The sequence below is a fragment of the Polistes dominula genome, unplaced genomic scaffold (assembly GCF_049000335.1).
Source record: "Polistes dominula isolate Pdom_NZ unplaced genomic scaffold, Pdom_raw_medaka contig_24, whole genome shotgun sequence".
Taxonomy (NCBI): Eukaryota; Metazoa; Arthropoda; class Insecta; order Hymenoptera; family Vespidae; genus Polistes; species Polistes dominula.
Genome location: NW_028301150.1, coordinates 1,864,410 through 1,881,237, shown reverse-complemented (window position 1 = coordinate 1,881,237; position 16,828 = coordinate 1,864,410). Strand labels below are relative to the sequence as shown.

The 16,828-nt window shown below is 29.9% G+C and overlaps 4 protein-coding genes across 4 annotated transcripts; 3 read left to right on the top strand and 1 right to left on the bottom strand.

The window, feature by feature from the left end:
• Window positions 1–1,589: 1,589 nt before the first annotated feature.
• LOC107064734 (uncharacterized) lies at window positions 1,590–8,364 on the top strand. The gene is made up of 5 exons (XM_089177595.1): window positions 1,590–2,363; window positions 2,616–2,674; window positions 3,673–3,758; window positions 7,378–7,549; window positions 8,040–8,364. Exons 1-5 carry the CDS (start codon window positions 1,590–1,592, stop codon window positions 8,362–8,364), a joined length of 1,416 nt encoding a protein of 471 aa, XP_089033721.1.
• Window positions 3,349–4,599, bottom strand: LOC149030783 (uncharacterized). The gene is made up of 2 exons (XM_089177613.1): window positions 4,106–4,599; window positions 3,349–3,848 (listed from the first exon to the last, which is right to left on the bottom strand). Exons 1-2 carry the CDS (start codon window positions 4,425–4,427, stop codon window positions 3,658–3,660), a joined length of 513 nt encoding a protein of 170 aa, XP_089033739.1. The 5' UTR covers window positions 4,428–4,599; the 3' UTR covers window positions 3,349–3,657.
• A 3,079-nt stretch (window positions 8,365–11,443) lies between the features above and the next one.
• Osi14 (DUF1676 domain-containing protein Osi14) lies at window positions 11,444–12,758 on the top strand. Its single transcript, XM_015317743.2, has 3 exons — window positions 11,444–11,692; window positions 11,766–11,948; window positions 12,376–12,758. Exons 1-3 carry the CDS (start codon window positions 11,479–11,481, stop codon window positions 12,756–12,758), a joined length of 780 nt encoding a protein of 259 aa, XP_015173229.1. The 5' UTR covers window positions 11,444–11,478.
• A 1,363-nt stretch (window positions 12,759–14,121) lies between these two features.
• On the top strand, window positions 14,122–16,361 carry Osi15 (DUF1676 domain-containing protein Osi15). Its single transcript, XM_015317742.2, has 2 exons — window positions 14,122–14,503; window positions 16,033–16,361. The coding sequence occupies exons 1-2, from the start codon at window positions 14,122–14,124 to the stop codon at window positions 16,359–16,361; spliced, it is 711 nt and encodes a 236-aa protein (XP_015173228.2).
• The last annotated feature ends 467 nt before the right edge of the window (window positions 16,362–16,828 follow it).

Genomic DNA, 16,828 nt, shown 5'->3' with positions numbered 1-16,828 from the left:
AAAATTGTCAAGAAATTTCAAAGAAATTTTTGAACTAATTTATAAATAATTAAATTATTGAAAAAATTTATTAAACATTTTATTATCATTTAGTTGATGTTATTTCTAAAATAATATTTTTTTTTTGAATCAACATTTTGAGAATACAAAAAATCTCAATATTTTTATTTAAATTTATTTCTAAAACAATATTAAAAAATAATGTATAATATATATAATATTATAAAATGTAGAACAAAAATCTGGATTTCTAGGAAAAATTATTATTGTTGTTGTATTATTGATGAAAATTGCTAGACCTATTATTAAAAATAACATAAAAATGTAAACAAAATAACATAAAAATTTCTAAACCAAAATCAATGTTTCTAAAAAGCAATCATTGCTGTTATATTATAGACAAGTTAAAATTGATAAATCATTATTTAAAATTACAAAAAAACCAAAATCTGTATTTCTAGTTGTATTATAGACATGTTCAAATTGATTAACGATTAGATAAAAATTTCTCAACCAAAAACCAGTGTTTCTAAAAGAACAATCACTGAACTTGTATTATTGATTAAAATTGGTAAACCTATTATAGAAAATTAACGATAAATAGTATAGATTCTCTAACATCTAAAGAATTCAACGAACCGAATAAGTAAAGTAGATCGTTGTGTATAGAGTTTAAATCCACCCCCGCTCTTAATAGAAAACTGAGAGGATTGGAAGAAGGCAATCGTCGTGTTAGTCGAATCGGAAGGTCAGTTAGGTCACTGTGCCAACCACGTATACCGATAAAGAGTTACAAAGTCATCCTAGTAGTAATAGTATTGGTATATCCCTTCTCTTTGCACATTTTCATTCTGTCTACTTAAAGTCTTTGTCTTTCTCTCTACAATGCCTTTCGATTGGTCCATTTTATAATACCTGTGTATGGTTTTTAACGAATCAAAAGAAGAAAGGAGAGAGAAATTGAATGAAACTGTATAGAAGAAAAGATGCAACGAATATCCACGGTTCTCATCTTCTCGAGTGGGTCTCTGTGTCAAGAAGGGTCACATGTTACTATTCTCCCCCCACCCTTCACCCTCACACTCTCTCTCTCTCTCTCTTTCTCTCCATCGTAGCCTTGAAGATGTTTCTCAGCACGTTATTCGCATGTGTTGAGAATAATGGTAAAATTGTTTTGGTTGGAAGAGGATTGAGGGGGGAAAAAAAGACACATTAAGCAGAGTGAGGAAGTGAAGCAGCATACAGAGAAAGAAAGATGCTATCTTAGTGGTATGTTGATGTTGGCAAGATCTCATGTGGGGGAGCCTAGCTCTCTCATCCCCTTTTTCTGTAGGATTGTAACCATCTGCTTGTGGTATATATCGACCCGGACCACTCGTCTTGTCGACAGTTGAGGTAAATGTCGATTGAGGTAAATGTCGGTACGTGGATTTAACCGATTATAATTCCTCGTGTATTATTCGTGATTTGTCAACGTATTCTGAAAATTGACGAGATTTCGAGTATCCAACGAGTTACCAGAGATACCAGAGAATTGTTTCCGTTTGTTTTGTTTTTTTTTATTTGGGGTAATAATCGTAGATATTAAAATGGATCTATTCAAGTGTACACTTGTAATTTTGACGTTGAGTGGTATGATCATGGTCAACCTGGCAAACGAAGAATTTAGTTTATTCGACAAAGGATATCGTGCTCTGTATCGAGTTTACGAGGATTGTCAACAACGTAACATAGCCTTATCACCGTGTTTAAAAAAAAAGGCTATATTTTTCTTCGACAGATTGGGTCGTATTGATACATTACCGATTGGTGATAATTTGGAATTGATCAAGGTACCAAATAGTATTGGAAAAAATGAATCCACGATGAAAAGTTTGACCATTGATTTGGATAATTTGGGTCGTAACAATGGTGGTGGTGCTGCTGCATCCAAAGAAGAATTGTTAAATGATATTTTAATCGATAAAATAACTAATCTGTTGAATGGATACAACATACAAATACATTTACCAAAGACCAATTCCGTTGAATTAAAACGTAGCATTGAAGAGGGACGTGGTAAAATGAAGAAAATGATGGGTATGATGATGATGGGTATGGCAATGAAAATGGCTGCAATGGTACCAATAGCCATGGGCGTTCTATTCCTTCTAGCAGGGAAAGCATTGATCATCAGTAAAATTGCACTAGTACTGTCCATGATAATCGGTTTGAAAAAACTCTTAAGTCAAAAGCAAAGTCACGATTCTCATGGTGGTTGGCAACAAAGTGGCGGTGGTTGGGACAGAAGTTTGAAAGATTTTACTGACGTCACGGAATCTGACAAGCAATACGCTCACAATCTGGCGTACAAAAGTTCTAGAGTACAACAACAACAACAACAACAACAACAGCAACAATGATGATGATGATGATGATGAATGAGTAGACTAACGAGGAAGAAAATTATCTCTACTTAAAATTTGTACTTCGTATGAAAGGAGGGCCTATTTTTTTTTTCTTTTATCAAGAAGATTGAATTCTGTTGATTATGATCTCTCGTAATTCTTCTTTAGATTTTCTCAAAATGACTTTAAAATTACTCGTATATATTTTAAATACTTTTATGACGATAGTATGAGCATCATAATAAGATGAATTGTTCTTGTTTGGAAATTACGTTAACAGTATTCGCGTTAATCTACGAGAATATAAAAAGAAAGAAAAAAAAAAAAAAGAAAAAAGGAAATGTTTTTAAACAAGCGTGATAATACTCATCGATCCAACGAAATGTCCGGGTTGTATATAACTGAGTACTTATTTCTCGCACGCTAGATCATAACGGGATTTATATTCGAATACGTTTAAAGAATTTTTTCCTACGCTACGTTAAACGTTCGAATTAACTTAATTGACGAATTTTTGTTAATAACATATCATATAAGATAATGTCGAATTATGAAATAATCTTGTTAGTAGATAATCTTTATATATATATATATATATATATATATATATATTATTTATTATTCTATTTATTATATTTATATTTATTTATATATATATTTAAATTATGTTTTATAATGAATGTACGATGAAAAAAAATCAAAAGTGTTATTTTTTTTCTTTTTCTTTTTTTTTTTTTAAGCTGTAACTTAATTTGTTGTAATTTAATAATTATCAACTTATAAGTCTGTTATAGTCTAATAATATTTTTAATAACTCTTAATAAGTTTTATTTTGTTGTAACTATTATATGATGAAATAATAAAACACAATATTATTAATAATTATTCATAATTTAATTTACTATATTTTTACCCATTGCACGTTATTCAAATTAATAAATTCATTGATACAAAATATATCTAAACTTGTATCTAATCATATTTTCAATCATTTTCTTGCAAAAATAATATTTCAACAAAACTTGTATGATCAATCAATGAAAAGTTTGTTAATTTTTCAAAATAATTAATTGTTAATATGATTCACTATAAATTAATATGAAATCTTATTGAATATCAATAAAATACGAGTAGTAAATATATCACCCGTTTTGATTGAACAAAATTATGTAATCCTCTTGATATCTTCTTTCTATCTTCCTTTTCATTTCACAAGTACAGAACATGATTGCATGAATTTTGATAATTTTAATCATCCTTATTCTCCATTTTAATGAGTTTTCAGACTTAAAACGGTAGCAAAAAGGGCGAAGAAAAATCCCGCTAATAGGGCTTTTCCAATTAATAAGATAAAACCACCTAATAGCGTTGGTATAAGTGCCATGAACTTCATTTTATATGCCAATAACAATGCCATTAATGCACGATTTCTTCTACGACGTTTTTTCCTTCTTGGTCGACCTAAAAAATCATTTCAAACGTTCCAACATTATTATTATTATTATTATTATTATTATTACACTGTTCTGTTCATTATTATTTAATTAAATTATTTTTTAAATTTAACAACAAAAAAAACAGTAAACCCTTCAAACGTTCAAACATAATTATTACACTGTTCATTATTATTTTATTAAATTAGTTCTTTCATTCTTAAAATTTAAAAACAATGAAATTTTAATATAAACAATCAAAAACAACAAAATTACAAATATTACCTCTCAATAGATCGTTACTTTTCTCTTTAATCGTATTCGCCTTAACGTTTAACTTATTATCCTTTTTCAAATGTTCCTTCCTGTCATGTTGTAAACGATTTAAAAATAATGTACCATGTGTAACAATTTTATTATTATTATTATTATTTTCTTTGACAATTTTCCCAACATCCTGGACACGCGATCTTGAACGTTCATCAATACGTTCGTTTGCTTTTTCATCTGTTGATTCAATCACATCAAGTTCTTGCGATCCTCTTACGATATAACAAAAACTTGTTAATAATAAAAATGTTATTAATAAATTCGTATTTTTGCTCATCTTTTTCTCTCTTTTTTTTCATTTAATACGACAAAACATCATCGTTAAATCCTAAATGATCTTTTTGCGTAATAATATTTCACGAATCGTTCGATCATGTCGGCAGATAAACACATTTGTTGACGAATTTTTGATTTTGACAATTATATCAAATAATCAATTTAATTTATTTCAATGAAAATTTCAATTATATATATATACATATATATATATATATAAATATAAATATATATTCAATCCAGGGGTTGTATTTTTACCTTAAGTTCACCGTAAATCAATTATCATGATAAATGAAATTTTCGCGATTTATTAGAAATGTATGAAAATCGATAGATCGATAGATAGAACTTACGGGTCTAACGAACGAACGAGAACTACTAACCGATCCGTTTTCTTGACGACGAGCTAAGAAGACAAGGGGGGTTCAGAGGGGGTTCCGGGAGCATGCTGCCGGGCACGCTTCAGTTGCCAAGAAAATCGACAGTCCGTAAAATAAAAAAAGGAAAAAAAAATTGAATAAAAAAAAATAACAAAATGAGAACCCAAAGGGAGGAGTGTGGAAGCATGGGGGGGGGGGGTACTATGTACGGGGAATATATGAGTGCATTAAACACTATAATCATCGATCATGTCAGAGTCTATGTATGCGTGTATGAATTCAACTGAATCTTTTGAATGTATTTATGTACTTATAATATTTTGTGAATGTGTGTGTGTGTGTGTGTTGATGTATACATTCGTTTACAACACGTTTTGTTGAAAATTCTTTGAATAAATGTATTTGTATCTGTATGATGTGTATTAAGAAGCAATGGGTAATGATGTGTACGACCATAATTAAACTGTTCTTCTTTTTTTGGTTCCACCCTTTGAAAATATATTCATCATATAAATTCATATGGTCAAACCATTCCTTTACTAGAAAAGTACTGATATCTGGGTAACTAACTATTAACGAATTGGTGCTTATAATTCGATTTACTTGACGAGTTAACGTCAACGAATGACATCGATTGTTATTTCCACTGGTATTGTAAAAATGATATATTAGGAACCTTTACAACATGATTGTAAAAGTACTTTTAGATATTTTTATTTTTAAATTTTAGTTTAAATCGATTTATCAATGTTGCTTGTTTATGTATAATTATTGCGCGAATATCTTTGCACGTAAATAATAATAAAAATAAAAATAAAATGCATTAGGGATGTATTTGAATACTTACTTGGTGATATTTGAATTAAATTCAGTTAGTTCAATCATTCAATTTTTTCACGAATCTTTTTTTTTTTAATTTACCAAAAAAAAGAAAACAACAGACAATTACTTTTATTTATTTAATTATTAATACTTTTTATTTATAAGATTCTCGATGTTTTTTTATTTGAATTGAAAAGCAAATGTTTACATTTTTCTAATTTAATTAATAATTATTAATAAAACCGTAAGTATAAATAATTAAATGAAATTAAATATAATTGATATAATATAATAAAAATTATATTAATAAATCGTAGTAATTATTAAAAAAAAAAACTTGTATTAAGCAAACAAAATTTGCGAATATAACACACATGTTTATAACACGCATGTACATTCGGTTTTACGAAGAGACGAAAGGAAATTCAGAATGGTTGTTGAATGATAGTCGAATTAATCGAATCTCTCGTGTATGAAGCGAGCAACCTAGATATCGGTAGTTTTATTCACGTGCCACCCTGAGGGCATTTAGATTTGTTTGTCAAGGAAACGCCAAGTAATTTTGCTCATCCTCATAGCCATATATAGAATCCGATATAATGGTTCTTTTCTTTTCACATAGAACTTGAGAAAATAAACTTCAACGTCGAATTAAAAATAGTAATAGGTAAAGCAAAATAAAAAAAAAAAAAAAAAAAAAAAGGAAAGAACAAACACACATATACGTTAGGTAAAAGAAACTGGACTAAATCTATAATAATAATTTCATTGGAAAGTTTCGATTATAATTCCTACGTAAATATTAAACCGATACAGTTAGAATTGACAGGGTTAACGAGAAGGTTCACACAGACATTTTTTTCTTTTGGTTAAAATTAAATTTGGTTAAATCAACTATTATCAAGATCAATCAAAATGAAATCGAATTAATTCGATCCTGTTTCTTATTCAACATCCATAAATCTGTTTTCAATTGAAAACAAATCAAAATGTTTATGCCAAAATCGTCTTACTTGATCAACAACTGTGACGAATTTTTTCAATCAATTTACAAATTAATCTAACTTATCTAAATCATTTTATTTCAATACGGGGGGGGGGGGATTATCAAATCTTAATCAAAACTTCAATATATCAATATGTTTAATTCGTCAGAATTATGACGAGTAAACTTAACGTTTGAGTAATGTTGGAATTTAGGATTATAAACAGGCCGCCAACTGATCGGCCGAAACGTTTGGTTGGTAATACAAGGATTAACTCGAGTGTGAAACGAAGTGGATCGACTAAATTACATTTTCCCAAGATGACGTCTCTTACGACGACGACGACGACGATGATGATGATGATGATGGTAATGGTAATGATGATTATGAGGACTCGTTCGCTAGCTTATTCGTTCAGCACGATTCTGACTATGTTCTACTTGTCCTGGTTTAAATATTCGGGGGAAGATGTCTAGTCAAATGATTGAACAAACTGCTATTGGATGGCGGATCTTTTCGTCACGCTTTGGTACCAACTTGGTGAACTCCTTCTCAGAGTCTTTTCCGTGGCACCCTATATAAACTAATGCTAAGACTGAACAGGACCATCAGTTGACATCTTATTTTCTTACGAGTTCGAACCGTCGTTTAAAAACCCTTAACTTTAAAACAATCAAGATATTAGTTTTTACTTTTGTTTCATTAACTACAAAAAAAAAAATGTTTTACATTTACGTGTCGTTAATATTTTTATCATTGTTAGTTGGTACGGAAATGGTACAAGAGACTCAAGAACGTTCCGTTACAACGAAAAAATTCATCGTAAATGGCATTGGAAGTAATTCATGGTTAACCGATAGGATTTTAAACGTTGTCGAATCGTTTATTCCATGCACGAGATTATGCGATACAAAGATGGATATTGAAGAAGGTACGTACGTGAATGATTATTTCAAAATATTTTACAAACGTCCATGTTTTTTTTTCATTGACATAAATTTAATATTGAACACAAAAATAATACTAAAAAAAAAAAAAAAATAAAAATAAAAGATCAAAACTAAAATTATTTATAAGAGTAAACGATGCGCGAACACGTATCCATCAATTTGATTATTATTTTATCGATATCGCGGAAGCGTGAAATTACTATCGTACTCCACCTATTTATTGTTATGATTCGCGATACGATACCCCTTAAACCGTTCACGGTGTTCGCTTTCCTGGCACAAAAAATAAGAAGAAAACAAAAAATTAAAAGGATAAAACACCATAAATACTTTTTATACTCGAGTTGATTTAATTAAATCCTCCCGTCACACTCGACGTGACTAACAAGGAATCATCGTTATGCTACGTATGTTTTTCTAAATGATTTCTTACAATTTTGTTTTGTTTTGTTTTGTTTTGTTTTTCTATGTGCAGCAAGGAAAAAAAGAAACACAAGTTGAACAAATACGTGGTACCACTGATAGTTGGATTTTTATTAATAAAATCAATTCTATTGCCAATCGCGTTGAAAGCACTTGCCGTTTTAAGTGGCAAAGCTGTTGTACTGAGTTTGATGAGTTTGATACTTGCTGCCATCGTAGGATTAAAAAAAGTTGCCCAAAGTTCATCATCCAATGGTTACGACGTTGTCAATGTACCATCGACCAAATACAGGCGTAAAGATGCTTACGAAGTTGTTGATGATTTTGAAGAAGAAGAACCATACAGATTTTATAAAGAATATCGTAAGAGAAAATAAATCATTCATTTAATTAACATTCGTCGTAATTGTCTAACAAAAGTATGTGAACGAAAAAAAAGTGTCAACGTTAAAAATCATAATGTTAATCAATTTATAATAATAATAATAATAATAATAATAATAATAATAATAATTTTAATTCATTTGGTAGTTAGTATAGATATTAAATAAAATAAAATATGAATTTATACGTGTAAACTTATTGTAAATAATTGTTAATCGTTAGAGATATTTTTTTATAATTAAATTAAAAAAACAAATGAACAAACACAGTCATCTTTGAAGTATAATTATGTTTTTGTTCGATACTAAAACGTGTTAATTGCAACGAAGAAATATACACGTTTATGAAGTGCTAATGATTTGTACACACAGATTTGTTTGTATTTTAAAGTCAAGTAAGATAGAAAAAAAATATATCAAAGTTTTTTTTATATATATTATACAATATTAAAAATATTCATTAATGTTCCTATTGATAATAATTTTATTAAAAAAAAAAAAAATAATAATAATAATAATAATTTTTCTACCAATTCGTTTGATATTTATTTTATTGTCTAATAAATTACCTTTAATAATAATAATTGATTATTTTATTATTTAGATTATAAACGTAGTATATAGAAATACCAACACACAACCGGATTTGGGAAGCAGCAGCAGCCTATAAAAAAAAAATAAAAAAGATAAGCTTAGGATATAGGACGCGAGCGTAAAGTTCATTGGCCTCGTTCTTCCGTGTTCTCTGACATAAAAAAAAAAAAAAAATTCTTTTAACTCGTCCATTGTAAAAAAACAAAAAAATTCAAAAAAAAAATATATTAAATCGAACATATAAGAGTTTTGTGTTCTATACACGTTTTAAATATATTTCCAAATATTTCGTAACAGTTTTAATAATATATAGCGTAGTAATAATCGTTCAAAGAACGAATATGAATCGACGAAGAAAAAAAAAAAGAAAAAGAAAAAAGTAAAAAGTGTTCGCCATCTATTGTAGGACACAAAACTTAACTTTCACCATTTAGAGTACACTTTCCTTTTCTCGTTTATACGAAGCGTCACGTGTAACATTTTTGTTTTTGTTTTTTTGAATAACTTTTTATTTTTCGGAATGTCTCAATGAAATCGATGAATCAGACACCTTTCGAATGATTCTCAATTGCTATAGAAAATCAAACGTGTATATCAAAACTAACCTAGAAAATAAAACCAAAAGTATCAATCTTAAATATTTCGTTTCTTATGAGACCGGATATCGTTTGAAAAAAAAAAAAAGAAAAAAAGAAAACGAGAGAAAGAAAAGAGAAGAGGAAGAAACTCTCACGACTCATAAAGTGAGAACTGTTAAATATTTAAAGAGGCCCACCACCCTGAGTGTACCGAGTACAATGGACTTCCATTTGCGAATATGGTGTCTCTCGTTTTCGAGCTTGTTTGTTATTCGAAATATGACCCACATGCAGCAATGCTGCTTGCGCCACATGCAAAACTTAATAATAATGGGGACTTATTAATTAATCACGCATTTGTTTATACAAATTATTTCACAACGACTCAACCAAATGCATTCGTTTGTACTCGATTTTGACAAGGAACTAACAACAGGTTACTCGTATTCGTTTGGTAAACACATATTTTCGACAAACATCATAAAAATTAAATAATTTTCTTTTCTTAATGGATTGGAATTTTTCATAATTTTATAAACTAATATGATGGATAGGTTAAAAATTCTAATTAACGTAAAATAAAATAATAATAATAATAATAAAGGAAGAAATAAATTTAAAATTGTATAAGAATGAATTTGGAATTTATAATATAAATACATGCATATTGTATTATATAAGAAATCCCATCGAGAAGATGTAACACATAGGTCCACGTGTTACCTTCGTAGCATTTCTTTGGGTCAAGGTGAACTACTTGACGATGCACGTGGACGCATCTTCTAGATGCAAGGGTTTTCTAACTATCTTCTAACTAAAACGTTTCAAATAGACAACCCAAGAAAATCTTTTATGAAAAGATTTAACAACCTCGCACAGCACGGCACAGCACGGCACCCAAGCATGCACACATATGCATACATATCTTTTCTACTTATTCGTTTTTGTTTTTGTTTTTTTTTTTTATTTGACCTCTCTTGAAATAGAATATTGTCTATGATGAGAAGCTGCCAGAGAGATGCGGTTATGCAGCTTCAAAGTATTAAAATTCTTACAATGTGAAAGATAGTTACGAGCTAACTGTCCCATCTATAAGAATTTATGCTACTCTCTTTGTTCAAACATTTTTTTCTATGTCAAACTATCACTTTGTATAAGATCATTGTAATCACTACGAGATAATTATTCGAGATGATTTATATCGATAATTTTTTATTTCATTTCAACAAACATGCTTGTGTGTATTTGTATTAAATATTTTGTTGTTTTACGTCATACTTATTAGAAATACTACTAATCATAAGATTAATCGAAAGTAATTTAAAAAAAGAAAAAAAGAATAAAATGAGATCCTACAAAAGTATTTTTTTGAAAACCAGAAAGAACGTGACTAATTAGTGACCCTTAGTGACCTAAATAATAAGAAAATATCAATAAAAGTCAGTCCACCGAGAGTGAGTTCTTCAACGAGGAAAGAACAACGACTAGGAGAGATAATATCCCTCCCAGATACTTTGAGGAGACATAGGAGGTGCCAAGGAGTTTGTTTAAAAAATTATCGAGGAAAGTATAGTCAGGGAGGTGGCATCTCGACCAACCAACCAACCAACCATCCCATTTAACTGTGTACTAATGTCTATGACGAGTTTCAGTGAATACTTTAAAAGAGTTATGCGTTGTCGTCATCATCGTTGTCTTTTACACGCTTCCTTCTACATATTCATTGGTGGGGGAATATTGGGGGATACTCCCTGTTGAATGCATGCCTATAAAGATCGAAGCTACTCGGAGGACCAGATCATAATCCGAAAATTTTCCTAAGGAACATCTTCGCTCCGTATTTCAACAGTTCGACGATTATCCTTTGCTATCTGTCTCTGTGTCCGTGTGTTCTTTTTCAATAATTTAATAAACGAATATAAAACAAAAGGGAAAGATGAAGAAATTATTGATCTTGGGATTCTTCGTCACCGTTACTTTGGCAATACCAACATCAGATACACTCATCAACAGAGATCTCGACTGTTTGGAACGTGAGAATGAATTGTTCAGTTGCATCTTCGTTAAAGCTGCTACAACATTGGATAGGGCATCAAGGTCCAGTGATATTCAGCTTCTCGATGGTATTGTTTTTGTACGAGACAAACCTAGTAAGTTATTTTCAATTATTTTCATTAGATTTTTCTTAACATAAATATTTTTCTAATTATATTTGATTTATAGTGGAACGCAGTGCAAAAAGTTTGAAAACCGAATTAGATGTGATGAACGAATTACCAAAGGATTCTACTGAAAGGGCATTGAAACTCGTTAGCATGATCTACGAATCTGCCATGTCATTCATGAAAAGTCACAGCTTGAAGCTCAGCATACCGGAAGAATTTAATTCTCGTGCACTTTCCGAAGGTAATTTAAAACGTATTTTACAAATGAAGTTTTTTTTTCTTTTTTTTTTTTTTTCTTTTACGATGGTAGTTTTCGATGATATAATCGTGTGATCCTCTTTGCGATAGCATTGAGAGACTACAACAACAACTACTGACGTCACGGATTCACGTCGTCACGACTTACGAGTACGAACGAATAAAATCCGCCTTTCACCTTCGTGATATCTATACGCATTCGAGTTCTCTCAAACAAGTTCCGGATAAACTTGTTCTCTCTCAAACGATTCGCTTTCCTTTAGCAAATTCTGACGATGATGATTAATAATAATAATAATAATAATAATAATCTTATTTTCTCTGGGATTATAATAACGTGTTCTAACGAATTCCACATTTTTCAAAAGGATAATTATGACAATGAAAATTTTTCGTTTGTTTGATTTCAGCTCGTGGTAAGATTAAGAAAGTAATCTTACCATTGATAGCAGCAGTAGGAGTGAAAATATTTGCCTTAGTTCCGATTCTTTTCGGTGGTTTGGGTCTGTTAGTATTGAAGGCACTTGTCATTGGTAAAATAGCCCTAATCTTGGCGGGCATCCTATTTTTCCAAAAGATGTTTGGCAGTGGTAGCACCGTTAGCAACATTTTTGGCAAATCACCATCGTTCGGTAACAATTGGTACGAACCAGCTACTCAAGGATGGCCCTCAGCTGTTTCAGGTGGTCAACAACAGGGATATTACAGAAGAAGTTTCGATGATACGCAAGGAAATATCGATGCTCATTCACTCGCTTATTCGGCACACGAACCAATAACAAATGCAGCCTAATAAACGACGTGGTTTTTCTTCTTTTTTTTTTTTTTGTTTCAATGAATTTTTGATACTTGTAAAAAAATTCATTGGATCGGGGTGTGTCTCATCCACCGACAACGACTGTTAGAATAATATTTATATATACTTAATATTTATAATAATAAATTTCATACATTATATGTAAATTATTTAAACAAAAAAATCATTCAATATGTAATAAATAATTTTTGTACTTTAAATTATCATCTGTTTGTTTATTGAACCCTCAAACGCATACACACATTTTTGTTTCGTTCAAATCGTCGTACGTTTTAAACAAAAGTTCTTTGGGTACGATAAAGAAACCCGATTTCTAGTTTGGTGAAATTATTTAAACTCATATTCGTGAATGTGTTGATAGAATTTGAATAAGATAGCATAGAAAACCCCCATTGTACGTGATTAGTTTTACTATCGGTGGGTCAGATGTGATTTTAAAAAGCAATTGTTTGAACTAACTCATCTATAATTGCAAATTCAATTTTCATACGACGTTAAACTGACGAAACCTCATATGCGATTCCAATTGGACACGGGCATACATGCACGAGGTCATTTCTTCTCCCACCAGTTAAATTCTTTCTCACACCTTTTTTCTCTCTTTCTTTTCCTTTTTCTCTTATTATTCTCTTTCCGTCGTATTTTTTTTTTTTTTTTCTTTGCTTTTGCCTCTTACCTTTACACTTTCTCTACATTTATTTGTATTTTTTTTTTTTTACTTTTCTTTAAGTTCCAATTTGAAATACAAACTTTACGAAATTTAATAATCATCTCTTATTATTTATATAAAAATATTTTTAATAATATTTTTAAAGATTCTATAACTAATGATTAATTATAAAATATCATTTTTATAAATATAATTCAATTCGATTATTTTAAAATAATTTAATATTCAAATCTTATTTATTTGTTGCAATCAAATTAAATCGTCTAATGTATAATTAATAAATACATATTTATACATATATATATATATATATATATATATATATATATATATATATATATATATATATATATATAATAATAATTTGATGATTTGCAAAGTGTAATATGATTTAAAAAGGAATATTAGATGCCGTTATGCGTTGGATGCACTGCGCCCTACGTCACCCAACGATCGTGCTCAGCACTTGGTTTAACACTTGCTATGTAGGGAATGTATTGCAATTAAAATTCTTGTCAACGCGTTACTTACATGTTAGCTTGCCAAATGGTTTAAACTAGCCCCACCATGTGAATCGATGATTGATATATAAGAAAAAAATAGGCTTCGGGCAAATCAGTCAAATTGTTAGCTCCGTACCTGTGATATCGACCATTTTCACAGCTGACAATGAAGACAAAAGTTATAATATTATTACAATTGTTAACTATAGTTTTAGGAAATCCACAAAGGATCTCAAACGATGACGATAACGTAGAACATTTAGAAATGAAATTAACCAAAGCTATGGATGCGTTGAACGAAAAGGATAATATTGATATTTATGGTAACATTGTAACGTTGCAAAAAGTAGCGGTAGAAGAAGATTCAGGGGAAATGAAAAAAGATGTTGATGATCCATTGGTGGAAAGGATCGAAAGATTTTTCGCAACTAGAAAGATTCATATCAATTTTCCTAATGACGGATCATCAGCGGATTTCTTTGGACGTGCTTTAGGACAAAAGGATGTTGATATTGAACTCAAAAGTCTTGCACGTGGTGCTTCCGAAGGTAAATATTATAATAATTATTACATTAGAATTATTTCAATTGAGTATTAATATCGTCTTTATTACTCTCCCTTTTGACGTGTTCGAATCATTTTTATTTTTATTTTTATTTTTTTTTAAACCTTCTCACTCATAACTCACATTTTATCTCTTTCAAAGAAATTTTATTACGTAAATTTATTTAAGTGCTAATGGGTGATGATAAATTTAACGATAAATTTAATCTTATAATAGTTAAAATTGACAATTTCATTTATTAACATCATTAAAGATAACAAAATAAAACTAACTAATTAATCTCCTAATTGTTTAATTTAATTTGATTGATAAACGAAAAATAACAATTTTTATTTCGAAGTTAAAATTTAGTTTATTTTTATTTCTAAAAATAAAATTAAAATGTAATAAACATTTGTTATAACTAATTGTTGTCAATGATAATGGAAGAAATACCAAAGACGAAAGATAAAAATCATGTGTTCGTTGTCTGGTATTCCATTCGAATTTGAGATAATTCTCGTTACCGAGCAGAATCTTATAGCATCACGACTTTCTAAGATTGCTCCAATGAACGAAAAGTGAGCCACGAAAGGATCAAACGATTGGTCGAAAAAGTAGAACTTCCGGTAACTTCTTTCCCGATTGGTTTTAAAGAAAGGTAGAGATATCAGATCATGTTGGCCTACTTTTTCGTTCCTTTCGAAATTCGAAAAAAAAAAAATCGAAAATTTTTTCTTACGAAGGGATTGAAGGGAAAACATTTTAATACTCCCAAGTATTATTCTGATTTATTTTATTTTTTTTTCGAAATCGTGGGTTTGGATTTATTTAATTTTTTTATACAAATAGAAAAGAATTTTGTTATCGATGTAAATGATCAAAAACAAAACAAAAAAAAATTAAAAGAAAATAAGAAAACCTTTAGGGTACGTTTAAGGTTTAGTCGAAGACGCGTCGTGTCCTCCTTTTTTTTCTTCTTTTTTTTTTTTTTTTTGTATTAAAGTTTATATCCGCAAAAACGGTGAGGAGAGAGAAGTGAAGAGCACCCGAATAAAGTGGGACGTCATTTAGGTATGAGACGTTAACGCGTACGACGAGATTCCAGGTTTCTGGGACGAACGCCGCAGGAGGGCGATGACGGAGAGAGCTTTGTACGAGAGAAAGTAGATTCGATGATGAGAATTATCCATTAGACTCTCTTCCTTCTTTAACCCATTCTTCTTCTTCTTCTTCTTCTTCTTCTTCTTCTTCTTCTTCTTCTTCTTCTTCTTCTTCTTCTTCTTCTTCTTCTTCTTCTTCCTTCCTTCCTTCCTTTCTATCCCCTCAACATCTTTAACTTAAGATTTACGTTTATTTTATAATACGCACCTATATTTAAATATTGATTTAAAAAAAGAAAGAAACCTTCTCAAATTAATTTTAACTAGACGAATCATAAATTAATAAATTGTTCATAAAATTAAAATAAGAAAAACAAACTACTACTAAAAAAAAAAATTAAAAAAAATACTTTTCTTTCTTTTATTTTAGCACGCACGAAATTGAAGAGAATGTTGATGCCAATACTAATTGCATTAAAATTAAAGGCCCTGATAGTTTTACCAATCGTTATCACGCTGATTGGTTTTATCGGATTTAAAGGGCTCGGAGCTGGTTTGATAGCACTATTGATTTCCGGTGCTGTAGCATTGAAAAGTCTCGTAACACCACCTCCATCACCGAGAGTTAGTTACAGTGTTGTAAAACCCTACGACGTACATGAGCAATGGCAAAGATCTCAAGAAGAAATTAATCAACCCTACAGAGGATGGGCGCCGGAATACAATGGGGAACAATATCCTTATCAAGATATACCTTGACGAATTTAACATCCATGGAATCCTGTTTCTTTTTTTCTTTATTCGATTCATCGTTTTTCATTTATTTATTTATTTATGTGTCGCTCTTAATATTATCACTTAACTGTTGTTATTCATAAAAAAAAAAAAAAAAGAAAACAAAAAATCCAAACGAATAAGTTTCAAAGTTTCATTTACCCAACATTTATATTTTTCATTAAAAAATATTATTTAACGTTAATTATTCGTTTAAGGGCTGTCCTATAAGCCGAAGTACAAAATATGAAATTTTTATAGAAACCAATAAAGGAGTAGGGAAATAACATAAGAAAAAAAATATATGGCGTAAAAAAAAAGAATAGAAAGAAAGAAAGAAAGAAAGAAAGAAAGAAAGAGGAAAATAGGAAGAAGTAAAAGAAGCAAAAGCGTAAGAAGGTTATCCAGTCAGTCAGACGAGAAGGCTAATAACCTAGATGGAAGGTCGTGGC